This window comes from Hemitrygon akajei, chromosome 2 (assembly GCF_048418815.1).
Source record: "Hemitrygon akajei chromosome 2, sHemAka1.3, whole genome shotgun sequence".
NCBI classification, from domain to species: Eukaryota; Metazoa; Chordata; class Chondrichthyes; order Myliobatiformes; family Dasyatidae; genus Hemitrygon; species Hemitrygon akajei.
This window is the reverse complement of record NC_133125.1, coordinates 100,140,915-100,168,368: the sequence shown is the minus strand read 5'-3', so window position 1 is coordinate 100,168,368 and position 27,454 is coordinate 100,140,915. Positions and strand designations below refer to the sequence as shown.

The window sequence follows — 27,454 nt, the reverse complement described above, 5'->3', positions numbered from 1 at the left end:
TGCAGAGGGTAGTTAGGGGAGCAGAGAAGGTTATTGGGGTCTCCCTACCTTCTATCCAAGACCTCTTTCAGAGTCGATGCCTCCAGAAGACATGGTACATCATTAAAGACCCCTCACACCGTCTCCATGAACTGTTTGTTCTTCTGCCATCAAGTAAACGTTACAGGAGCATCAAAACTAAAACCACAAGGCTACTAAACAGCTTCCTCCCACAGGCAGTCAGACTGCTAAATAGCTGCTCTACCTGACTCTGTTTTGGACACTTAACTTGCACTGGCCACTTATAACTTGTTTTTAACTGACATGTGGCTGTTGTGTTTTACTATTTATTGTTATGTTTATTATTTAATGTTGCGTTTGTTATTTTATGATTGCACTGCTCCTGGGAAACGCTGTCTCATTCTGCCCTGCAGAGCTGATGTACAGTTAGAATGACAATAAAGTTTTTGAATCTTGAATAAAAAGCTTATTGTAAATTGCCACTTGTAAATTTTAACTCTATTGAGAGGCAACCAGGTACCTTTTCACAATTTTTATGATTAAAGCCACACTTACCATCAGTAGCTGTGCACCTTGATGCCAATTCCCAGAGCACAAGACCCACTGAGTACATATCTATCCTGAGGAATGCATCACGTTGAAAGTTAATGGCACCTTCCAAGACCTCTGGAGCCATGTACCTTCTGGTGCCAACCTTGAAAGAAGCAGAAGTACATGTATTTAAAAATCTTAAATATACAATTTTTGTTGAAGAAAGAGTAATGCCTTTTACATAGCTTCTCAAGACCTTTCAGCATTCACAAAACTCTCCATTTGCTTTTAAATGTAGTCATAATATTGTAGTAAATGTAACAGCTAATCCAGCCACATTATTATTCCAATAAAGAGCTATGATATGACCATTTGTCCAAATGCAAATAATAGACCTGATGTTCTATGGTAGGTTCATAATTCAATGGGAGATAAAATATAGATAGATCTGCACTCAATCTCTGCAGATTGAGTTTCCACCTCCCAGCTCCATCAAAGGGCACAACCCTCACCACCACTGAAAACCTCTTTCAGAGGTGATGCCTGAAGAAAGCAGCATCATTAGTAAGGATCCTCCCCATTTGGGACATGCCCTCTTATTACTACCATTGGAGAGACAGTACAGGAGCTGGAAGACCCACACTCAGCAGTTTAGGAACAGCTTCTCCCCTTCTGCCATCAGATTTCTGAATGGTCCATGAACACCACCCTCCATTCCTTTCTTTTTGCACCAAGTTTGTAATGCACAATAATTTTTTTCTGCACTGTACTGCTCTACAGAGCAATACATCTCATGTTACACAAGTCAGTAATAATAAAGCTGATTCTGATAGCTGTGGACACAGCTCAACACATCACAAAACCATACTCCCCTCCATGGACTCTCAACATTTCTCACTGCACCAGTAAAGCAGCCAATATAACCGACTGCCCCACCCACGCTGTCTGGTATGGAGGGACCAGTGCACAGGATCAGAAAAAGCTGCAAAAATTGTAAACTCAGCCAGCTCCATCATGGCCATTGGACTCCCCTACATTGAGGCCATCTCCAAAAGGTGATGCCTCAAAAAGGTGGTACCCATCATTAAGGACCCCCATCACCCAGGACATGCTCTGTTCTTATTACTACATCAGAGAGGAGATATAGAGCCTGAAGACACACACTCAATGTTATAGAAACAGCTTTTTCCACTTTCATTTCTGAATGGACAATGAAACCATGTACACTACGTCACCATTTTTTTGTTCTCTTCTTACATTACCTATTCTGTAAATATAGACACAGACACAGAGAGCTGTCTAAGTATTAGGCACATATAGGGTGCCCAAAACTTTTGTACAGTACTGTAGTAATTTTATGCATTGCACTGTACTGCTGTCACAAAAAAAATCGTGACATATGTGAGTGATGATAAATCTGATTCTGATATGGGTCTCTATTGTGGACTGAGAGTGGGAAAGAAGACAGAGAGAAGGGAATTATGGTTGGGAAAAGGGGAAGGGAGAGGGGAGGGGAGCAGGAAGCTAAAGAGACATTCTGTAATGATTAATAAACCAATTGTTTGGAATCAAATGACCTTGCCTGGTGTCTTAGAGCTGGGTGTGCCTACACCTGCGCCATCCCTGTCCCGGCACTCCTTCTCTGCCATCTGTCCCTCACCCCTCCCAATGCACTCCATCCTCACCGTTCCCAACATCTTTTGCTCCCGCCAGATTCACAAACTCGCTCTCAGTTTCATATTAACAAATACAGCACTGTGCAAAAGTCTCAGGCACCCCAGCTATATAATATGTGCCCAAGACTTTTGCACAATATTGTATTTTTTAATGTAATTTATAGTTTTTTTTAAATTATGTATTGCACTATACTGCTACTAGAAAACAAATTTCACAGCATAAGCCAGTGATATTAAAGATGATTCTGATTACGGATCAAATTAACCTCTCTCCCATTAGGTACATACCACCAGGCTCTAGGACAGCTTCTATTCTGTTCTTGTAAGAACAGCCCCTTATACGATAAGACAATAGACAATAGGTGCAGAAGTAGACCATTCGGCCCTTCGAGCCTGCACCGCCATTCTGAGATCATGGCTGATCATCTACTATCAATACCCGGTTCCTGCCTTGTCCCCATATCCCTTGATTCCCCTATCCATAAGATACCTATCTAGCTCCTTCTTGAAAGCATCCAGAGAATTGGCCTCCACTGCCTTCCAAGACAGTGCATTCCAGACTCCCACAACTCTCAGGGAGAAGAAGTTTTTCCTTAACTCTGTCCTAAATGACCTACCCCTTATTCTCAAACCATGCCCTCTGGTACTGGACTCTCCCAGCATCTGGAACATATTTCCTGCCTCTATCTTGTCCAATCCTTTAATAATCTTATATGTTGCAATCAAATCCCCTCTCAATCTCCTTAATTCCAGCGTGTACAAGCCCAGTCTCTCTAACCTCTCTGCGTAAGACAGTCCGGACATCCCAGGAATTAACCTCGTGAATCTACGCTGCACTTCCTCTACAGCCAGGATGTCCTTCCTTAACCCTGGAGACCAAAACTGTACACAATACTCCAGGTGTGGTCTCACCAGGGCCCTGTACAAATGCAAAAGGATTTCCTTGCTCTTGTACTCAATTCCCTTTGTAATAAAGGCCAACATTCCATTAGCCTTCTTCACTGCCTGCTGCACTTGCTCATTCACCTTCAGTGACTGATGAACAAGGACTCCTAGATCTCTTTGTATTACTCCCTTACCTAACTCTACACCGTTCAGGTAATAATTTGCCTTCCTGTTCTTACTCCCAAAGTGGATAACCTCACACTTATTCACATTAAATGTCATCTGCCAAGTCTCTGCCCACTCACCCAGCCTATCCAAGTCACCCTGAATTCTCCTAACATCCTCATCACATGTCACACTGCCACCCAGCTTAGTATAATCAGCAAACTTGCTGATGTTATTCTCAATGCCTTCATCTAAATCGTTGACGTAAATTGTAAACAGCTGTGGTCCCAATACCAAGCCCTGTGGAACCCCACTAGTCAACACCTGCCATTCTGAGAAACACCCATTCACCGCTACCCTTTGCTTTCTATCTGCCAACCAGTTTTCTATCCATGTCAATATCTTCCCCCCAATGCCATGAGCTCTGATTTTACCTACCAATCTCCTATGTGGGACCTTATCAAATGCCTTCTGAAAATCAAGGTACACTACATCCACTGGATGGACTTTTGACCTCATTATCAACCTAGTAAAGGCCTTGCACCAAACTGCCTGCCTGCACTGCACTTTATTTGTAACTCATAACAATTTATTCTGCCCTTGTTCATTGTTTTCCCTTGTACAACCACAATGAAATGGAATGGTCTATATAACTGTATGCTAAACAAAGGTTTTGTACTGTACCTTGTTACATGTTACATCTTTAACCAAATTACTGAAATTTTAGTTCAAAGCAAATTTATTATCAAAGTTCATACATGTCACCAATTGGACCCTGAGGTTCATTACCTTGTGGGTATACTCAATAAATCCAATAACCATAACAGAATCAATGGAAGACCACACCAACTGGGAGTACAACCAGTATGCAAAAGACAACAAACTGTGCAAATAGAAAAAAGAACAAAATACCGGTCGACCTACTATAATCCGGCACCATTGGGACCTGAGGAGTGCCGGATTAGTGAAAATGCTGAATTACAGAAGGATCACATTAAGCAATAGCTAATGGCCTCATCATACCTTTAAAATATCATGTAAATCAGTACAAGTTAGATAATAATGAATTCGGGATTCGGCGCTGGGCTCTTCCCTCTTCACTCACAGTTACTGAGGGAATCCTCGTTAGTCTCTTTTCCTCCGCTTAATAATATGCTTAAATTCAGCGGGTCACCACGTCTGATCTGAGGTCGTAGGCAGAAGAGAAAGGAGCACCGGCCGGGCGATATCGGAGGGTAGTATGTGACTGCCAGCGGGTGGGCAAAAAGACGAACCGACACAGCGCATGCCAGCTCCCCCGTCGCTGGCGGGTGAGACGGGCAGGAGCAGGGTGGCCACGCCTCACGCAAATGATATTAATAAATGCAGGAAAACAAGCAGGAATCGCCTGTCTGTGCTTACAAGAGCGCACCAACACGTGAACAGTTCTAGCCCAACCAAAACAATGCGCAGCAGATTGGTACAGCGGCCCGGGAAATTTGAAATTACAGTTGCGCGGAAAACTTGAAATCAGTGCCGGATTATAGGTAGTCCTATTAGTGAAGGTCGACCTGTAATAATAATAATAATAAAAATTTAAAAAATCAATAAGCAATAAATAAATAAGTCCTTAAAAGTGAGTCCATAGGTTGTGGGAACATTTCAGTGATAGGGCAAGTGAAATTGACTGAGGTTATGCCCTCTAGTTCAAGAGTCTGATGGTTGCAGGACAGTAACTGTTCCTGAACCTGGTGGTGAGAGTCCTGAGGCTCCTGTATCTTCTTCCTGATGGCAGCAGCGTGAAGAGAGCATGACCTGGATTGTGGGGACCCCTGATGATGGATGCTGCTTTCCTCAACAACACTCCATGTAGAAGTATGGAGAGGGCTTTACCCGTGATGGACCGGGTCATATCATCTACTTTTTGTAGGAATTTTCCATTCAAGGGCATTGGTATTTCCATACTAGGGTGTGATGCAGGCTGGTATACGTGTACCTGGTATTTTGTACCAAATTAATCATATTTGTAATTCCTTTAAAAACATCTAAGGTACAAGTAATAGACACAAATATTTAAAAAAAAATATTTGAAGAGAAAATCTTGACCAAATCATGCTTTAGCAACTCATACCTGACCATGTGTATCACCTGCTGACTTGCCAGCTTCAAATCTCAAAGCTAAACCAAAATCTCCTATACAGGCAGTGAGATTGTTTTTCAGCAGCACATTTTTACTCTTGAAGTCCCTGTTCAGACAGAAATACACATTCCTCAATATACAGATCATAGATTCATTTACAATGCATGATTTAAAAAGATCAGTAACTTGCACTGATAACTGAAGCAGCCATTTCATACACTGCAAAAATCAATGACCAGCTGAAGTTTGTGTTTTTTTTTGGAAAATAAATGTTAGCCAGAATTAATTTTGGGTAATGCCATAATGTCCACCTAAAGTTAACAGGTCCTAAACCTTTTAGAATCATTTCTAAGGGGCCTTTTTTGTACTATGTCAGTTAATGATAATACTGACAGACGAGTATAAAATAGAAAATCTAGATCTGTGTTCAAAATCTGCAACATTTGAAAGTATCAGCTTGTAACTCAGAGGTGAATGTGAAGCTAGATAGAAAAAAAAACAGGTAAAGAATAATGGCAGCTCAACAGGAACAAAATTCATATATCATTCAACACAGCAAGACCCTTTGGCCGAAATGGTTCATGATAATCACAGCATTCTCCCTGCTCGTCCCTGTTCAGTCCATAATCTGCCAAACCCTTCCCCCTCTGTGTGCCTATCTAAATGCATCTTAAATTGTCAGAATATTCCATTCTGGACCAGAGTCTAAATTCAACTGCTTATTTAATGAACCTTAACAGAAGTTATATAAACTTCCATGGATCATACCTGTGAGCAATGGCTGGCTTGTGTCCATCTTTTAAACCAGGTTTATCTTCGTGAAGATAAGCTAGTCCTCTTGCCATGCTCTCAGCAATATGACACAGTTCATTCCAGGATACTACATTGGCTTTCAGATAGTCTGTCAGAGAACCCTGAAAGGAAGATGAGGAAAATTAAATTTGGAAGGATCCACATAAAATGAATTTAAGAACTATAAATAGAATTATGGAACTAGCAGGAAATGTTATTTTGTTTCCTTAACACAGATATGGGAAAACTGAAACAAAACTACATATTCTGGAAATACTCTGGCTATATGTGCGGAGAGAGAACCAGAAGTTAACATTTCAGTCAGTAACTCAGAATGGGTAAAATGTGTGTGACATTAACAGAGATAAAGAATCACACAGCACTGAAACCATTAGTTTGTGCTGACCAATTTGTCTACCTGAGTTCACCCCTCTTCTCTTAATTTGGTCCATATTCCCATTAAACATTATCCATGTATCTGTGTAAATGTCTTTTAAATGTTTTAACTGTACCCCTTTAACATTTGTCCCTCAGATCCCTTTTTAAATTCTCTTCCCTCCTCCCCCCGTAAACCTATGCCTTCCAGGTTTAGATTCCCTAGTCTGTGAAACAGACTGAGGCCATTCACCTTAACTGTACCTTTTATAATTTTATATACTTCCATTGTCACTCCTCAGCCAGGAAAGAGAAGTCCCAGCCCACCTAGCCTCTTCTTATAACTCAAATCCTCTAGACCCAGTGACATCCAACTTTAAAAAGTTCTCAGCACCTCCATATTTAGGTTTCACACAACAGAAACATTCTTAAGTTCACAGGCCAAAAGCTAACTACCAAGTTTATCCAATTCTGCCTGATAATCAAATATAAATCTCTAATTTTGTGTAAAAAGAAATTTATCACCTCACTCTCCATCAGTGATGAAAAAACAAGCCGTATAGACTACTTTCTATGTATGTATGATACAATATCTCAATCATTCATGAAACAACTATTCAAGTGTAGCTCCAGAACAATTCTCCTTCCAATAGAAAACATTTTACTTCCAGCAGACACACCATTAAACATTTAAAACACAAGATGCAAGCTCACAAGTGTTTCCATAATATTAGATCACTATTGATAATAAGGTAGAGGAAGGAAGTTCAAAATAAATAATAAATCACACAAGTTGAACATTCAGGAGAGCTTCAGACTTGGATGCAAAAGACAACACATGTGCCACTGTACACATTCTGAAAAGTCAGCTTCAAGTTAAATCTGGCATTCAAATTCATTTACACACACTTAAAATCTTCCATAGATTAATGAAATAAAATCAGTTTATATTATCTCTTTGCTTTCAAATATATTCCTAGATATATGTAAGTGTGGTAACAATGCCAGTTTAGAAATAATGGAAGTGTAGTTTTAAAAAGAATGACTGGTCCCCATGTGAGTAATACAAAGAACTGAACAAAGAATATATCAGGAACTACACTAGCTTTATTGGCAAAGTTAATTTCTTAGTAAACGTTAAACCTTGCCAAATGTGACCATTTATGCCCTCATTTTAAAAAGCGTTCAATTTTAACAACTTTCCGCCTGGGCTTTAACAGACTGAACAGAAACTTGCCTTTGTAACAGAGATAGCTTGCACTTCAAATTTTGCAAACTTTTGATGCGTTTACTATACTTGTACAATTTCGACCTAGGAACAACTAGGAACATCTGAAAAGAAACTTAAATTTTCCTGAGCTATATTTTAAACAATGCCTTATACCTATTAAAATATGCTCCAGAAGCCAAATCTATAGTTACCAGCTGCAGTTGTAACAATGACAATTTATTTTTTGTTTAGCATTTTCCACCAGTTAATTTTAAATTGACGAGCTTTTAAACTATGTATATGGGAAGTTTTATCTGTTACCAACTTTGTTCTGACCAACTTGGCAAGCACCCTGATCTATTTTGTATTGTCCAGAGTAAATACAGCAATGGTGCAGGTAAGGTTAAAATTATTTTTGTGGTAGCTAAGCAGACAAAAATCAAATTTCATAAGTACCACTACAAAATAGCACCAAATCCCAAGGCACAATATCCTGCATGTACTTCATTCTCATTAACTCTGAATTTCTCTTAAATCATATTTGAGGTTTTTGAAGTTTAGGCTTGATTACAGCTCACTTATCAGAATAATGAAATGAAACTCATGATTAAGAAAAATAACAATTCAGTGGCAAGATTCATTTAGTCATGGAAATAATAACATAATTAAATCAAACAGTAAAAAATGTTGCTAATTTAAATAAACTCATCTATTTTAATCTGAACCTTCAAATTGATTTTGCTGTAGATCTTTATTCACTTTGTTGAAAGCAATCTTTAAAAGAGCTAATATGATTAGAATAATCTGTCACCACTTTTAATGCATCAAATCACCAGCTTACTCGAGCAAACAAGAATAAGCCGAATAAAGATGCTCATCTATTTCAAAATCACTGTTTTGTCTACAATAAATTCAGTACTAGTGCTGGAAGGGGCAAGGATATTTTAGAGGCAATTCAGCACAAAAAAAAAATCAAATTCTGAAGAAACAGACAAGTTTCCTAAAACACAAAACTTTACCTTTTCATGAAATGATGTTATTAACCACAACTCCACATCAATATTTGAACCTCTTTTCTCTGCCCCAATGAAGTGCAAAATATTTTCATGGTTCATTCCAGGTAGACAGTATATTTCATATTCATTTTGCCAGGACTGCCTGTCCTACAATAAACAGAAACACCATAGCATTATAAAATGACATGTTGACATGGGCTTGAGCCAAGAAAACAAAAGGTAAATATTGCTGAGAAATGATTGCCCATATCCCTAATATGCAGGAAGTGAATAATAAAAGCACTGTACCTGAGCTGGGAATATTTTAACTGCCACATACTCATTAAGCAGTTGAGCCTTCCATACACAACCAAAGCGCCCTCTAGCCTTGACCTCTAGTAACTGCAAAGGCTTTAGACCAAGCAATGGAGAGGGTGGTATTGGCCCCGGGTCCTACAAAGTAAGATTTTGATATAGTTTGAGTAGCAGATTTCACCGGAAAGCATTAAAGCTGAGGAAAACAAACAGGAAAATTCATCTAATAAATTTCAGATTTCTGCTTCATATTATTTGAATGTGAAAAAAATAACATTTAAGTAGTTATGAATACCTCATTTGATTTTTTAAAAAGAAATCCAATATAAATATTTTCAGTTCTTCAACAAGATTATGCTAGCAATTAAAATTTACTACAGTCCACCTAACTTACATCATGTTTTCTCTAGTGACGATTACATTCAAGAACTGAATAACCAGTATTTTCCAAAAGTGACGTTTTAAACTGTAAATACTTAAAACAGGATTATGCAATTTTATAATTTTCAGAAATCAAGGGTTCATCACAGTACATTAAATTGGTCCTAAGAAATGATTAAAACAAGTCTTGAAATTTTCCATGCTGTATTTATTTTGAGGAATGAAGCTAAAGATATGAGATAGTATTTTACAGTAAATGAATGTACTGGAAAATATCCACACAAAACCTGTTAAGCAATTTTCAGGACTTTGGCTATCGCATTAAAAGTGAGCCAACCAGAACAGAAGGAATTATTATACAATTCAAACTTTATTGCAGAACAATCCAATAATTCAAGTTAATGGAAAGCTTTACAGCAAATCTCAAAGTTCTAATCAATTAAAATCAAACATAACAAATTATTGTATTCTCTATCTTTGCCAGTTCAACATGTTATGGTCAATGCAGAAAAGTTGGAAAAAAACCCAGCAAAATATGTCTAAAATAATTTGTGCATGGCAGAAACTTTCTTTTTTTAAAAAAAATATGGGCAATGCACAGCATTTTATTGCATGCTCTAATCTCTGTCTAGTACAGCACTAATTATTGCAACTGTTAAATTAATATTTATAATTAAACAATCAAAAATGTTTCCAAAGCTGTAGTAGAGGTTAAAGTGTATATAATTTAGCTGCTGTAAACAGTTTCAGAAAGAAATATTGCATTATAAACAAGTTTATTAAATACAAGTTTTTTTCTTTATTAAAAACCCATATTAGCATTTCATGCAGAGAATGGTTTCGTGCAGAACTACCTTTTAAAAAAATTAGTGTGATATAAAAAGTGAATGCTGCACAGATTCTAAATTTAAAAATCTTCAATGGTTCCAAGTTACCTTACCTCTATCTCTATATGAAAGGCATGCTTGAGAAAAGAAAAGCAAAAGAAATTACCATTTGGAGAAAGCATGAAGCTGAAACAGATAAAAGTAGTTTAAGCAAATGATGGATGTTCTGGATGGCCACGTGATATTGATATGTTTACTATCTACACCTATTTAGATTCAGTACCTGGCACAGGCAAATATGCAGAGCTATTTTAAATATGTTTAACTTCTATTCATGCTGTAATATTGTTAAAAGCAGCCCCAGTCTTATGTACTATAGTGGACAGAAACACTCTCTGAAGTGTCAGAATTAACAGAAGTACCTAATCATTTCTGGAAGTTTACTAGCAGATTTAAGGTTGAAATAGTTAAACAAATTAAACTTTACCCAAACAGAAATGAAATTGCAGCACTAAATTGTGACTGTAATGCTGATTTTTTTTCTGTTTAAATTCCATGAAATATGTTTCACAAGTGATAACCTCACTGTTTTTTTTGGTGACTCCAAAATTAAAATGTGCAACTGAATTACTGGCACAAACATGTGGTTGCCAGATTAATAGTCACAGTTGTGAGTGAATACCATTTCAGTGGAAATGACTTGAGCAAAAACAAAATGATCAAGTGCTCACAAAGTTTAAAGAGCATACAAAACTGAAGCCCTCCAATGCCAGGTCAAAACCTTCATGTTGAGAGACTCTGTAACACTTTATTAACTGACTGGTGCTTGTCCTTCATCTTTAAGAGACTAATGCATATTTCTGATGTGTCTTTACACAATTAGTTGGAATGCAATGGTGGTATTTCAGCAACCAATTTCAACTAGCCTGACTTAGCAACAGATTTTTCTTAAAGATTTTGTCAATTGATTGCAACCAACATTTTTATATCAACTGTTCTCACGACCTGCATATTACTGGTGCGGACAAAATTTATTGCCATCTTCCAGCAATCTTGATTTTAAATTGCTAATTAAAAGATCTCTTCAAACACCAGTTGAATGCCAACTATCCTGGTGTGAACATATAGAACAGGCCAAATTAGGATAACTATAAGAAGATTAAAGACCTAATTTTGTTTTTATTACAATCCACTTTGTCACTTTTACTGATGCCAAATGAGATGGAATTCAAATGCTCATATAGCTGTACTACAGAACCAAAATACCATGGATGTTGGAATGACCCAGGCTTGGAAGTTGTCATTCCTAAAGTTTCAAACATTAGGAAGGACTTCCCAGCCTGGGGACCGGGGACCCTATGCTGAATGGGATTGGTCTATGGCATAAAAAAAGGTCGAGAACCCCTGCTCTAACACGATGATGGTGGAGGGAGAAAATTCAAAAATCAGAGGTGCAAAGGGACTTGGAAGTCCTCATACATAATTTCCAAAAGGTTAACTTGCAGATTGAGTTGGTTGTAAGGAAAGCAAATACAATGCTAGCATTCATTTTAAAAGGATTAAAATATGTAATGATGAGGAAAAGATATAATGCTGAGGCTTGATAAGACATTGGTCAGACCGCACTTGGGAGTACTGTGAGCAATTCTGAGCCTCTTATTTAAGAAAGGATGTGTTAGCATTGAAGAGGGTCCAGAGGAGGTTCACAAGAATGATCACAAGAGTGATCGCAAGAGTGAAACGGTAAGGAGCATTTGATGGCTCTGGGTCTGTACTCACTGTGACTTTGAAGAATTATGGTGAATCTTATTGAAACCTATCAAATACTGAAAGGCCTAGACAGAGTGGATGTGTAGAGGACTTTTCCTGTAGTGGGCAGGTAAGGACCAGAGGACACAGCCTCAGAATAGAAGGGCGTCCCTTTAGAAACTGGATAAGGAGGATCACTTTAGCCAGAGGGTAATGAACCTTTGGTGCTCTAGTTCTGTGTACCTCAGGGCTGGAGATAAATATTTGCCTGGATTTTTTCTCACCAACTTGTTAATGCTAAATATAATTCTTTTTAAATGACTTTGTGCTATAGATGTTTTTGGATCATCTTTCTTAGGAGTATTTCTCTGTCCAATATTTTTGGAAAATTTGTAAAGTGTGAAAGAATTACAACTTACATCTCTGTTGGCAGTTGGATTATTTACAGTTATTTCTTGAACAGAGTATTTGCATCACACTTAATTGCGGAAGGACAGGGTGTATGCAGCCAAAGGCTAGTCCTTCTCAAGGCACAATAATTTAGGCGATACAGGTATCCCCGCTTTTCGAAAGTTCGCTTTACGCCACTTCACTTTTACAAAAGACCTACATTAGTACCTGTTTTCGCTAACCAAAAGAAATCCGAAGAGGATTTTCACTTTTACGAGAGAAGGCAAAAAGCGAAAATAACGTTTGTTTTGCAGCGAGCCGTTACTGTATAGAGGCAGCGCACCCTGAGCAGTGAGAGTGGTGCTGCCAAGCTCCTTCCCCGGGAACTACACTCAGCATCAAGCTGCCATAGCTTTGAACTGTGTCTGTGAGCATCTGTGTTTTATCTCAAATTATTTTGTGAATCTGTTTGCAAGATGTGTCCTAAGGTATCAGAAGAGCCTAAGAGAGCTCGTAAGAGTGTTACGCTTAGTGTAAAACTAGACATAATTAAGCCCAAAAGTGAAGTTGCCCAGGAACTGAACATGAAGCACTTGCGTGAGATTTTCGCTACGATTGACAGTGCTGCAATGATTGCAGAAAAGTATGACTTTAATTTTGAAAGGGTATGTAGGTTTAGGACAGTCTTGCAGGATGTTTTGAGTGCTTACAAAGAACTGTATGATAGAAAAATGTGTGAGGCTAAGCAGTCAAGCATACTGTTGCATTTCAAGCCTTCCACATCAGCCACAGCAGACGACGAACCTCGTCGACCTTTGACATTAAGGCAGGCAGACATAGAAGAAGGTGTAGACGTTAGTGACCTGCCTGCCCCGATGGATTCAGATGACGATGAGATGTTAATAGATGACACTCTTCCTCTCTCTCCTACACCCCAGTCTCCTGTACCTCCCACCACCCCAACCTCTGACAACTCAGCCATCATCACCACCTCCATCACCTCTCAACCTTCCAGTGTGCTCGCTGTCTTCCCGATTCTGGTAAGTAAAACTACATTGTACATACATTTATTCTACTTTATATAGGCTGTGTATTTATCATATCATTCCTGCTTTTACTAAATGTTTGTGTTATTTTAGGTTTTATGCGTTACTTGGTATGATTTGGTTGGTTATTTTTTGGGCTGGGAACGCTCAAAAGTTTTTCCCCATATAAATTAATGGTAATTGTTTCTTCACTTTACACCATTTCGGCTTGCGAAAGGTTTCATAGATAGCGGGGGGAACCTGTAAATGGGTTTAACTAGATGATGTTTAAGACAGCTGATTTTATCTTCACCCTAAAACTTTGAAGAAATGCCAATGCAAAACTTGCGATAGTGGGTGTACTTTGCCGTTTGAGCTGAATCACCGAGAATAACTTTTCAGGTCCAATTTACATCACTCAGCTATGAATATCCTTTTAATATATGTAAGTGTCATCGGTATCCAATGGGGAATATCTCACTTATTTAATGGATTATCAAAACACAACAGGTGGAGAAAGCACAGGATTTGTAAGTGTAGAAGCCCTAGGGATGGGAATCTCATTGAAACCTATCAAATACTGAAAGGCCTAGATAGAGTGGCCATAAAGAGGAAGTTTCCTGTAGTGGGGGAGTCTTGGACCACAGGGCAGCCTCAGAATAGAAGGACATCCCTTTAGAAGAGAATGAAGAAGAATTTCTTTAGCCAGAGAGTGGTGAATCTGTTGAATTCATTGCCACAGGCATCTGTGGAGGCCAACTCATTGGGTATAATTAAAGTGGACTCAATGGGCTGAACGTCTTAATTCTACTCCTATGCCTTATGGTCTTATCAACTTTTAGATCTTTCTTTGATGCATGCTTATGCCAAGCAGTATCTACATGGTATGTACACACTGTCCAACGTATCATAGCACAATTGGGGGTGTGGTTGTGAATGATGTGAATTGGACATTATTTCTTTCATACATGGTTTTAGGTTCATCTTCCCTATATTACTAGACAACACAAATGTTTATGTAATTATATCTATGTAAATATTGTATATGGAGGAATATAAATCATGTACACGCAGGAGATTAGGTGTCATTAGCTTCATTAAATTTGGCAGAAGGTCATGGCCCAAGGGCCTGTTGTACTTTGCTCTATGACAGTAAACTGAGGCAAGGGTGGATCTGAATCAAGAAGTCACCTTATTTTAAAAGATACAAGCAAAATTATAAGTGAGATTTCAAGTTCTGTTACTTTCTATTTCACTTTTAAGAGAAGTCCTACCATGCTGTGATGCATCAATGATGTTTCCCAGTTAGCCTTGTAATCCTGACTGGCTCCAAACTCGAGCAAAGTTGTGCCTTCCTTGCATCACCCATGCCCCTTCCAAGCTTAATGGTACTAACCTTGCCCTTTTCTCTATGTCGAAGAAATACCAGATTTATTTAAGAATCCATCAATCACACTAGCTATCTTCTGCTCATAGAATAATACCAAAAAATAACCTCTAAACGTGTATGCAAACAAGTGCTTTATTTGGAATGGCAGTAGTTGATCACTGTCTAATATTAAAGGTAAATGGCTCATCCTGTCCAACTTAGCAGCTTAAGCTGAATTTCAAGTCTATGACAATTAACTTGAAAAATGAACACTTCAACACAAATCGATCGTATAAAAAATAACCAAGAGGAAAATCTAAGCTATAACAACTTTAGATGAATGTTGCACAAAGTTAGCCAGAAGAAAATTTTACAGTAATATATTAAATAATATAGGATTTTGTTTTGAAGCAAATTGAGGCATTGAATGATAAGCTTGTTTTTGCAAATGTAGTTCTAAGCAAAGGGAGGATGAGCATCCAGAAGATGTGGTACATAGTGGTACCAAAGACACAGGTAGAAAAAGGAAGGAGGTCTTGAAAACAGAAAACGGAGTTAGGAAGGAAGCTGAGAAGCAGGACCTCAAGGGTAGTAATCTTGGGACTGTTGCCTGTGTCATGCGACAATGAGGATAGCAATAGAATGAGGTGGCTGATAAATGCCTGGCTGAAAAATTGGAGTAGGGGGCAGGCATTCAGATTTTTGGATCACTGGGACCACTTCTGGGGCAAGTGTGACCAGTACAAAAGGGGCAGGTTGCACTTGAATCCAAGGGGGACCAATATCCTTTGGGCAGGTTTGATAGTTGTTGGGAGTGGTTTTTAAAAAATGACCGGGGGTGGTGGGGGGAGAGGGGATGGGAAACAGTATGAAAGAGCTGAGGATGAGCCAGCAAGTTTACAAGTAGATGATGGGTGTAATGTGAATGTAAGGAAGGACAAGCCAATGATTGGGTACAAACACAGACAGAACAGAGTGAAATTGTATTACAGAGGCAAACTTCAAAAGGGCAAAGAATGCAGGACTGAACTACTGTATTTAAATACATAGTATTCAGAATAAGGTGGATGAACTTGTGGTGCAATTAGAGATTGGTTGGTTTGGCGTTCTGAGCATCACTGAGTCGTGGCTGAAAGAAGGTCAAAGTTGTGAGCTTAAAGCCAAAGGATATACTTTGTATCGAAACGACAGGCAGGAAGGCATAGACAATGGTGTGCCTCTGTTGGCAAGTGATGGAACTACATTCTTAGAAAGAGATGACATAAGGTCAGAGAAATGTTGAATCTTTGTGGGTGGAATTATGAAACTGTAAAGGTTAATAAAAACATTTTGGGGATCATATTTAGGCCTCTAAATAGTAGCCAAGATGTGGGGCTGAGATTGCAAATGGAGCTGGAAAGGGCATTTAATGTCACAATTGTAATGGGGGACTTCAATATACAATGGAAAATCAGATTGGTGTCGGATTGCAAGAGAGGGAATTTGCTGAATGTCTACAAGATGGCTTTTTAGAGCAGCTTGTGCTTGAGAATACTTGGGAAAAAGCCATTTTAGATTGTGTGTTGTGTAGTAATCCAGATTTTATTGGGGGCTTAAGGTAAAGGAATCTGTAGGAGACTGATTATAATATTATTGAATTCATACTGCAATTTGAGAGGGAGAAGCACAAGTCAGATGTATTAGTATCACAATGGAATAAAGGGAATTACAGACACATGAGAAAGGAGCTTGCCCAGGCGGATTGGAGGAGGATACTGGCGGGAATAATGGCAGAACAGAGATGGCTGAAGTTTCTGGGAATAGTTCACAATGCACAGAAGTAGTTCTCAAATGGTAGGGGCAGGCAACCATAGCTGACAAGGGAAGTTAAAGACTGCATAAAAGTCAAGGAAAGAGCATGTTATGTAGAAAAGTGAGTGGGAAGTTGGATGATTGGAAGTTTTTAAAATCCATCAAAAGGCAACTAAAAAAAGCCATAAGGAGGGCAAAGATGAAATACAAGGGCAAACTAGCCAATAATATAAAGCAGGATACCAGTTTTTCAGTTATATAAAGAGTAAGAGGGAGGTGAGAGTTGATATTAGACCACTGGAAAATGATACTGGTGAGATAGTAATGGGGGGGGGGGGGGGAAAAAGAATTAGCAGATGAACTTATTAAGTACTTTTCATCAGTCTTCACTGTGGAAGACAGCAGCAGTGTGCCAGAGGTCCGTGAGTGTCAGGAATCAGGATTGAGTGTCATCCTATTACAAAGGAAAAAGTGCAAGGCAAACTCAAAGGTCTTAAGAACATAAGAAATAGGAGTAGGAGTAGGCCATCTGGCTCGTCAAGCCTGCTCTACTGTTCAATAAGATCATGGCTGATTTGGCCACGGAGCTGGATAAGTCACCTGGACCAGATGGACTACATTCTAGAGTTCTGAAATAGGTTGCTGAAGAGATAGCAGATGCATTGGTTATGAACTTTCAAGAATCTCTTGATTCTGGCATGGTTTCAGAGGACAATTGCAAATATCACTTCACTCAGTAAGAAGTGAGGAAGACAAAAGGAAATTATAGGCCAGTTAGCCTAACCTCAGTAGTTGGGAAAATATTGTAGCCTGTTATTAAGGATGAAGTTTCAGGGTACTTGGAGACCAATGATAAAATAAGTGAAAGTCAGCATGGTTTCTGCAGAGGGAAATCTTACCTGACAAACCTGTTAGAGTTCTTTGAGGAAGTGAAGGGTGGACAAAGGAGAGGAAGTGGATGTCATTTACTTGGGTTTTCAGACATCACTTGATAAGGTGCCACAAGAGACTGCTATGGCGTTACAGAAAAGATACTGGCACAGACAGCAGAATGGCTGACAGGCAGGAGGCAGTGAGTGGGAATAAAAGGGGTCTTTTCTGGTTGGATGCCAGTGACTAGTGGTGTTCCTCTGACATCAGTATTGGGACCGCTACTTTTCACATTGTTGTCAGTGATTTAAATAATGGAATTGATAGATCTGTGACAATGTTTGCAGATGATATGAAGATAGGTGGAGGGGTCAGTAGTGCTGAGGAAGCAATGCAATTGCAGAAGGACTTAGAGAAACTAGAAGAATGGGCAAAATAGTGGCAGATGGAATATAGTACTGGGAAATGTATGATAATGTATTTTGGTAAAAGGAACAAAAGTACAGGCTGTTAACTAAATGGGGAGAAAATTCAAACATCAGAGGTGCAGAGGGACTTTGGAGTTCTCATGCAAGACTCTCAGAAGATTAATTTATAGGTTTAGTCTGTGATAAAGAAGGCAAACATGATGTACATTTTGAAGGGAATAGCATACAAAAACAAGGTGATAATGCTGAGGCTTTATAAGACACTGGTCACTTGGAGTACCGTCAACAGTTCTGGGCCCCATATCACAGAAAGGATGTGTGTCATTTCAGAGTCCAAACGAGGTTCATAAGGTGATTCCAGGAATTAAAGGGTTAGCATATGAGGAGCGTTTTAGCAGCTTTGGGCCTGGACTCACTGGAATTTAGAAGAATGAGAGGGTGGGGGGAGTCTCACTGAAACCTGCTGAATGTTGAAAAGTCTAGATAAGGTGGGAGTGTAGAGGATGGTTCCTATGGTGGGGGTGTCAAAACTAGAGGGCACAGCATCAAAATTGAGGGGTAACCCTTTAGAACGGAGGAGGAATTTATTTAGCCAGAGAGTAGTGAATCTGTGGTATGCTCTGTCACAGACAGCTGTGTAGGTATATTTAAAGCAAAAGTTGATAGTTTCCTGATTGGTTAGGGCATCAAAGGTTATGGCAAAAAGGCAGGTGTATGGGATTGGGGGTGGAATCCAGGCTCAGCCTTGATGGAATGGTGAAGCAGACTTGATGGGCTGAATGGCCTAATTCTGCTCCTTTGTTTTATGGTCTGTGGTCTAAGCCACTAAGTCAAATTAATCTACCCTTATGAACAGCAGATGGCAGTAACACCTTACAATGTTAATCAATTTGCACATTAGTGACCAAATTCTGGGAATTTGACACGAGGTAAATACAAAAGCACCTGTCATTTTAAGATCACATTTTATCCATCCATTTCAAAATCTTCCAACATTGATAGAATTTTCTTTTAGAACTGCCCAAAAAACCTGCTATTCAAATTTAAGCTGAAATTCGGATCTTCACTTCCAATTTTTAAATGAATCAGTATCAGTTCTGCTGTCTTTGCTTTTTAGTGCCACAAATACCATAATTACTACTTACATGGCACAGACCCCATAAAGGAGCAAAGAAGAGTTAAAAGACAAGAAAACTGATGAATATGTAGGTCTAGCATATGAACACATTAGTGTTTACCTGTGCCATCCAACCTATTATTACCAAAAAAAATGTCCTTTCTGCTTTAGATTTTGGGAAGAAATAAATTTAGCTTTTGAGTGATGAATGTTTTTTTGAGATCAGCAGATTGGTCATTAACCACTTCAATATAATTTCAAACAATTCAGTGAGATTCCACTGCCAGATGCATCTTCCCCTCCAGCATTCCACAGTCATCACTCCCTTAGATTCCTCGGTCTGCCCTGCCACCTCCACCAACTATTCCCTTTCTCACAGTGCTCGCCCATGAAAAAGCATTAGATGATACAGTTTCCTTCCAAGGACCCAAATAATCCTTCCGAGGACCCAAATAATCCTCTACTTCTTCCCATATCGTGTACATTTGCTGAACATAATGTTACAGAAACAAAAAGCAGAATGGATGAATGCTTTGCATAGCAGCTGCGCTGTAAGACCCAGAGCTTCTCGTTGCCTGTCACTTTAATTGTCAGAACTACTCTGATTCCTGTGTTCTGGTCTCCTACACTCTACCTTCATCAATACATAACAAGGTGCAATGTGTGCTGGAGGAACAGCACCTTATCGATCATCTACGTATATCGCACCCTTCTAGACTCGGTATCTACATCAGGCAACTCACTTTTTCTGCTAAAATCAGAACCGAATTTGGATCTGCTTCCCCACCTCTCCCTCCAGAACATTAGCACAGCATGTTGTACTGGGTATTTCCCATTGTTCTGCATTTGACTACATGGTTCCTTTGATTCAGATCTTTCTCCAAATGGTCTCACTTCACAGCTCTTCCCCTCCTTTATTTGTGTTCTTATAACTCATCATCCAAATTACTTCACTAGCATTTGGAAAAAACATAGTGTTATTAGAAACAGTCAGTGTGGCTTTGTGAGGGGCAAATCGTGCCTCATGAAACTTATGACTTTTAAAAAGCGACAAAATAAATTGATGAAGGTAGAGTAGTGGACGTGGTGTACATGGATGTTAGTAAGACGCTTGGTATGTCCCCATGGAAGGCTCATCCAGAGAGTCATGAGGCCTGGGATTCATGGAACTTGGCAGTGTGGATTCAGAACTGGCTAGCTCACAGAAAGCAGAAGATCATAGTAGATGGAGTGTACACTCTGCTGGGAGATAGTGGTGGTCTGCAGCTATCTGTTCTGGGGCCCCTGCTCTGTGATTTTTGTAAAAGACCTTGGATGAAGCAGTGGAAGGGTGGGTTAGTAAGTCTTCAGATTATACAGAGTTCAGTGGAGTTGTAGATCGTGTAGGAGGTTGAAATAGGTTACTAGAAAGAGACAAAGTTACACGGTTCGGAAGATTGCACTTGCCAAAATACAAAGTTAACGACAGGATTTTTAGAAATGTGGAGGAACAGAAGTCCAAGTCCACAGATCCCACAAGCTGCCACACAAATAGATAGGTGTGGCATCCGAGTTTCATGATAAATTCTCCGTGGTGCTCAAATGTGGTGGTTTTGTTGTGCTCCTGTTCCCCCGACCTGAAACACCTATTGATTAAGTGCCACCCATTCTACTTACCAAGAGAGCTCTCCTCCGTGATCCCGATTGCAGCTTTGGCATCACCGAACAAAAAACACAGTCCACCCCAATACATTTCAAATCATTATAGGGGACTTCAATTAGGCTTGTCTGAAGAAATCGCTACCTATATACTATTTTTATGCAACCTGCAGCACCAGGGGTACTAACACATTGTAACATGCTATATTACATTAAGGAATGCCTACCATTCCATACCCCAATGCCCAGACCACGTTTCAGAAATCTGATCATTTGGCTGTCCTTCTCCTACCAGCATTCAGGCAGGTGCTAAAGAGGAAGGGTACAGAGATTAGAACAACAAAGAGGTGGTCGTGAGAGGCAGAGAAGCGGCAATGGGATTGCTTCAAGATGGTGGACTGGGCGTGTTCAAGGGCTCAGAGGATCTGAATGAATACACCACACTTGTCACGGTCTTTATACAAACAGTTGTGGATGAATGGATTGCCATAAAAATCATTCGGTGCCTTCCCTAACCAAAAGCCCTCAATAAACCATAAGATCCACAATCTGCTGATGAACAGATTAGTGGCATTCAGGTCTGGCGACCGTGCAAGATTTAAGTCATCCAGATACAATCTGTGGAAAGCCATCTTGCAGGAATAATGGAAACTCTGGACTAAACCTGAATTACTGAAGGATGCTCAACAGTTGTGGTGGGGCTTGAATGCTATCACCTCTTATAAAGTAAAATCAAGTGACAAAGGTGACAATAAGGCTTTGCTATCAGATGACTTCACTGCCTACTATGCTCACTTTGACCATCGAAACATGAACTCCCACAGCCCTTGATGACCGTGATTACAGTATCTGAGGAGAACTTGAGAGTATCCTTCATGAGGGTGAATCCATGGAAAGCATCCCGCCCAGATGGGATACCTGTGCTGATCAACTCGCTGGAGTGTTCACTGATATTTTTAACCTCTTACTTCCGCAGTTTCAGGTACCTATCTGCTTCAAGCAGGCTTTAATTATACAGGTGCCCAAGAAGAACATGGTAACCTACCTCAATGACTATCATTCAGTAGCACTTACATCCACTGCGATGAAGTGCCTTGAGAGGTTGGCCATGAAACATATCAAATCCTGCCTAAGAAGTGACTTGGATCCACTCCAATTTGCCTACCATCATAACAGGTATACAGCAGATGCTATTTCATTTACTCTTCACTCAACCCTGGAAAACCTGGACAGCAAAAGTGCATACATCAGGATGCTCTTCAGCTTGGCATTCAATACTATCATCCCTCAAAACTAATCAATAAGCTGCAAGACCTTGGTCTCAATACTTCCTTCTGCAATTGGATCCATGATTTCCCACTTGCAGACCCCAGTCAGCTGCATTGGTTACACGATCTCCATCAACACAGGTGCACCACAAGGCTGTGTGCTTAGCCCCCTGCTCTATTTGCATTATACTTGACTGTGAGGCAAAGCACAGCCCCAATCCTATATTTATGTTTGCTGACGACTTGGCCAAATCAAAGGTGGTGACGAATCAGCAAATAGGAGGGAGATTGAGTGTGGCACCACTCAGCCAGATTTTCAATTTCAGCAAGACCAAGGATCTGATTATTGATTTCAGGAGGAAGAAACTGAAGGACCATAAGCAAGTCTTAATCCAGAGCATCAGGGGTGGAGAGGGACAGCAACTTTAAATTCCTTGGTGTTTTTGTTTCAGGGATCTGTCATGGGCCCAGCGTGTTAAGTACAATTACGAAGAACGCATGGCAGCACCTCTACTTCCTTAGAGGTTTGTGAAGATTTGGCATGACATCTAATACTTTGACAATCCTCTATAGATGTGTGGTGAACAGCATATTGACTGATTGCATCACAGCTTGGTATAGAAACACCAATGCCCTTAAATAGAAAATTCTACAAAAAGTAGTGGATATGGTGCAGTCTAGCACAGGTAAAACCCTCCCCACTACTGAGCACATCTATACAGAGCATTGCTGCAGGAAAGCAACATCCATTATCAAGGACCCCCACCACCCACGTCATGTTCTCCTCTCACTGCTGCCATCAGGAAGGAGACACAGGAGCCACATCATCAGGTTCAGGAAGTTATTAGACCTCAAACATCAGGCTCTTGAATCAGTGGGGTTAACTTGACTGAACTGTTCCCACGCCTTTGGACTGTCTTTCAAGGACTCCACATCTCTCTCTCAATCACACACACACACACACACACACACCCTATTCTATGTTCCACATGCAACCTGCCCTTGTGTTTTTCATTCTCTACCAAAGGAGGTGTAATGCACTCCTTCCCTCCACTAGCCTGCAGGTCACCCTTGGGCAAGGTGTAGCACCTGCTTAGCCCCCACAGTCAGGGCCATGTGAAGTCAAGGGAGCAGGTGGTGGAGGGTCGTATGAGCAGCTGGTGCACATCACAAATCCTCTTTATGTGACCACTGATGCCAGGCAGACAATCTCTGAAGAGTATCGATAATGGTTGGGGAGGCAGTGGAGTCACCTGTCTTGTGATGCTGCCCAGAAGGAAACAATGATAAACCACATCAATAGAAAAAATTGTGAAGAACAATCATGGTCATGGATAAGACCATGATCATCCATGCCATACGATACAGCTGGTGATGATAAAAGTACAGGGAGTAATACAACACAAGAGCAGCCATTTGGCACTCTGACCTGGTTTTACAGTGCAATAAACCGGTGACCTCAACTTCATGTTAACTTGCATCCATGTCCTTAAATAGCTCTCAACCCTTGTTACAGCTACAGTGAAGAATGGTCAAAAGAAAGCAAAAGACTACATATTACAGAATAGAAATGTTTGGGCAATGATTTCAAGAATATTAATTCTAGTGCAGAAATGTACTTCAAAGTATCTGATCGTGAATTTAGAAAACAGTTCAGCATGCCATTGATTTCTGTTTCTGTTAGTGACTGAAGATGTATACAAGAATTGCTGATAGATACTTTAATCAGACACCAATTCAAGTCAGTTGCACTAATGCATAAAATTACTTAAGGTATACTTGCAGCCTCTTTCAATCAGAGCATGCAAAAATATAAGTGGTAAACAAATGAGTTTGGAACCATACCTGTGTTGGTACAAGTACTGGTGGATATGCCAACTTGTGATGCCTATACATCCAGAAAGAGAACAACACAACCACAGCAAATCCCATAATGGGCACTAGTGAATAAAGCAAAGTATTGAAGAGTGGCTGCCTTGTTGTAAAGGGATTTAATGTTGCTGTGGAGGAAAAGAGAAAATAATTAAGGGTTTTGTGGGATACAATTTACATCATAGCCATGCCCACAATGAAAATTCTAATGATTTGATTACTTCCAAGAGCTCTCAGCACTAGAATAAATTGGATTCAAAACTATTCAAAAATAAAAGGCATACAATTCCGGTTAGTTGGGACCAGTACATTTTGGCCCAATTAAGTGGCTGCTCCAATTACTAGCTGAAGTTTCATAAAAATAGTTCATTAACAAATTATATAGTTATATCAAATACAGAACAAATTAGAACATTATCAATATTACTATAGTACTATAAAATTGTATTAGTATCAAATAGTAATCAATTAAGGAATTCATACATTTTTACTGACTGTAAATGAACAAAATCAATAATCCATGAATATATCACTGAGACTGGGGTTGTAGTGGACAGCATATATCAAAGCTTGCAGTGGTATTTGAACCAGCTGGAAAAATAGCAGATGGTCTCTAATGCAGACAAATGTAAGATGTTGCACTCTGGGAGAACCAACTAAGGTAGGTCTTACACTGAGCAGCAGGGCACTGAGGAGTATGGTAGAACAGAGGGATCTGGGAATACAGGTCCATAATTCCTTGGAAGTGGTGTCACAGGCAGAAAAGGTCGCAAAGAGAGATTTTGGCACACTGACCTTCGTAAATCAGTGTGTTATTGAGTACAGGAGTTGGGGTGTTATGTTGAAATTATTTAAGACATTGGTGATGCCTAATTTGGAGTATTATGTGCAGTTTTGGTCATCTATCTACAGGAAAGATGTAAATAAGATTGAAAGGGTGTACAGAACATTTACAAGGATTTTGCTTGGACTTGAGGACCTGAGTTCCAGGGAACAGTTGAATAAATTAGGACTTTATTCCCTAGAGTGTAGAAGATTGAGGGGAGATTTGATTAGAGATATACAAAATTATGAGGAGTATAGACAGGACAAGCAGGCTTTTTCCATTGAGATTGGGTGAGACTACAACTAGAGGCCATGGGTTAAGGGTGAAAGGTGAAATGTTTATGGGGAACATGAGGGGGATCTTCTAAACTCAGAGGTTGGTGAGAATGGTGGATACAGGGCAGATTTTAACATTTAAGAGAATTTGGACAGATACATGGATTGATGGGAGGGGAATGGAAAACTATGGGCCATATGTAGGTCGATGGAATTAGGCAAATTAATAGTTCGGCACAGACTAGATGGGCTGAAGGTTGTTTCTGTGTCTTAATGTTCTATGATGGTCATTTATACTACAAATAGTGTGAATTGATCTTCTGGAAGCTCCAATGAGAGCAACCTTCCAATTTCAAAAACATTCATCAACCATTATCCTTCAACCCCCAACCTTTGTCTTTCCACTGAGCCAATCAGCCACTCTCCCTTGCATCCCATACATTTTTACTTTTCTGATTATCCCTATGTTGATGGAACTTTTTCCACAAGTCTTGCTAAAATTCATAGAAGCTCAATCACATATAATTTCCACATATCCTTGCTACATTTCAAAATAAATTTGATTAACCAAATATTCAAGATTGTTTAATACATTTCCAGTATACAAATGTAAAGGAGAGCAAAATGATTATTACTCTGGTTCTGACACAGCATATAAAATGCTAAGATAAAGAATACAATAAATATAAACACAGAAAACAGTTTATAGACATAGATTGACTATATATACATAAAGTGAAAACAGGTATACCCAGTGTCTGTAAATATTGTGACTGACAGGAAATTACAAACTAGAGGTGGTGGGGAGGGTTGTGGGGGTGGGGGTGGGGGTGTTGATTAGCTTTACTGCTTGGGGAAAGTAACTTTTTAAGTCAGGTGGTACTAATGTGGATGCTACACAGCCTCCCCCCGATGGGAGTGGGACAAACGGTTCATGAGCAGGGTGGGTGAAGTTCTTCATCATATTGCTGGCTTTTTTCTGGCACCTTTCAGAACATACGTCCTCGACCGCAAGTAGGCTTCTGCTGGTGATGCATTGGGCAGTTCTAATTACCCATTCTAAAGCCTTCCTGTCCACCACAGTGCAGTTTCTGTACCATCCAGTGATGCAACATGTAACAATGCACATCTGTGGATGGTCCTTAAGTATTCAAAAAGACCACAAGAGCTGAATTATACCATTTGGCCCATTGAGTCTGCTCTGCCATTTCATCATGCCTGATCCAATGTTCCTCTCAGCCGCAATCTTATGCCTTCTCCCTGTATCCCTCATGCCCTGACCAATCAAAAATCTCTCAACCTCTGCCTTAAATATACATAAACACTTGTTCTCCATAGCTACCTGTGACAAAGAATTCCACAGATTCACTACTCTCTGGCTGAAGAAATTTCTCATCATCTCTGTTCTAAAAGGACGCCCCTCTATTCTGAGGCTGTGTCCTCTGGTCTTAAGACTCTCCCACTATAGGAAACATCCTCTCCGCATCCACCTTATTGAGGCCTTTCTCCATTCGTTAAGTTTCAATTAGGTCACCCCTTATTCTTCTGAGTTCTAGTGAATACAGGCCAGAGCCATCAAACGCTCTTGATATGGCAAACCATTCAATCCAGGAATCATTTTTGTGAACCTCCTTTGAACCCGGTCCAGTTTCAGCACACCCCTTCTAAGAAAAGGGGCTCAAACCTGCTCACAATACTCCAAGTGAGGCCCCACCAGTGCTTTATAAAGTTTCAACATTACATCCTTGCATTTATATTCTAGTCCTTTTGAAATGAATGCCAACATCGCATTTGCCTTCCTCACCACAGACTCAAACCTACAAATTAACCTTTAGGGAATCCTCCACAAAGACTCCCAAGTCCCTTTGCACCTCAGTTTTTCGTATTTTCTCACCACTTAGAAAATAGTCTTCCACCAAAGCCCATGAACGTACATTTCCTGACACTGCATTCCATCTGCCACTTCTTTGCCCATTCTCCTAATCTGTCCAAGTCCTTTTGTAACCTACTTCCTCAAAACTAGCTGGCTCACCACCCACCTTCATATTGTCTGCAAACTTTGTACCAAAGCCATCAATTCCATTATCTAAATATTTGATAAACAACATAAAAAGAATCGGTCCCAACACAGACACCTGTGGAACACCACTAGTCACCGCAGCCAACCAGAAAAGGCTCCCTTTATTCTGACTCTTTGCTTCCTGCCAATCAGCCACTGCTTTATCCATGCTAGAATATTTCCTGCCATACCACGTTGTTATAACTTGTTATTCAGCCTCATGTGAGGCACCTTGTCAAAGGCCTTCAGAAAATCCAAGTACACATTAACCAATTCTCCTTTGCCTATCCTACTTGTTATTTCAAAGAATTCCAACAGATTTGTCAGACAAGATTTTCCCTTGAGAAAACCATGTTGACTGTGGCCTATTTTATCATGTGCCTCCAAACACCCTGAGATTTCATCCTTAATGATCAACTCCACAACTTCCCAACCACTGAGGTCAGACTAACTGGCCTATAGTTTCCGTTCTTCTGTTTCTCTCCTTTCTTGGAGCGTGGAGCAAC

The 27,454-nt window shown here is 39.8% G+C and overlaps 1 protein-coding gene across 2 annotated transcripts in view; it reads right to left on the bottom strand.

The window, feature by feature from the left end:
• The window catches only part of acvr2aa (activin A receptor type 2Aa), a 145,106-nt gene that overhangs the window by 18,005 nt on the left and 99,647 nt on the right, over positions 1–27,454 (bottom strand). The window contains exons 4-10 of one of the 2 annotated variants that reach the window (XM_073026022.1): positions 23,762–23,916; positions 10,385–10,408; positions 9,058–9,201; positions 8,773–8,916; positions 6,145–6,290; positions 5,368–5,482; positions 556–694 (exon numbers count right to left, since the gene is read on the bottom strand). In XM_073026022.1, coding sequence (XP_072882123.1) covers positions 556–694; positions 5,368–5,482; positions 6,145–6,290; positions 8,773–8,916; positions 9,058–9,201; positions 10,385–10,408; positions 23,762–23,916 — 867 coding nt within the window. The remainder of the gene's footprint in view (positions 1–555; positions 695–5,367; positions 5,483–6,144; positions 6,291–8,772; positions 8,917–9,057; positions 9,202–10,384; positions 10,409–23,761; positions 23,917–27,454) is intronic. The other variant, XM_073026030.1, reaches the window with a different exon arrangement.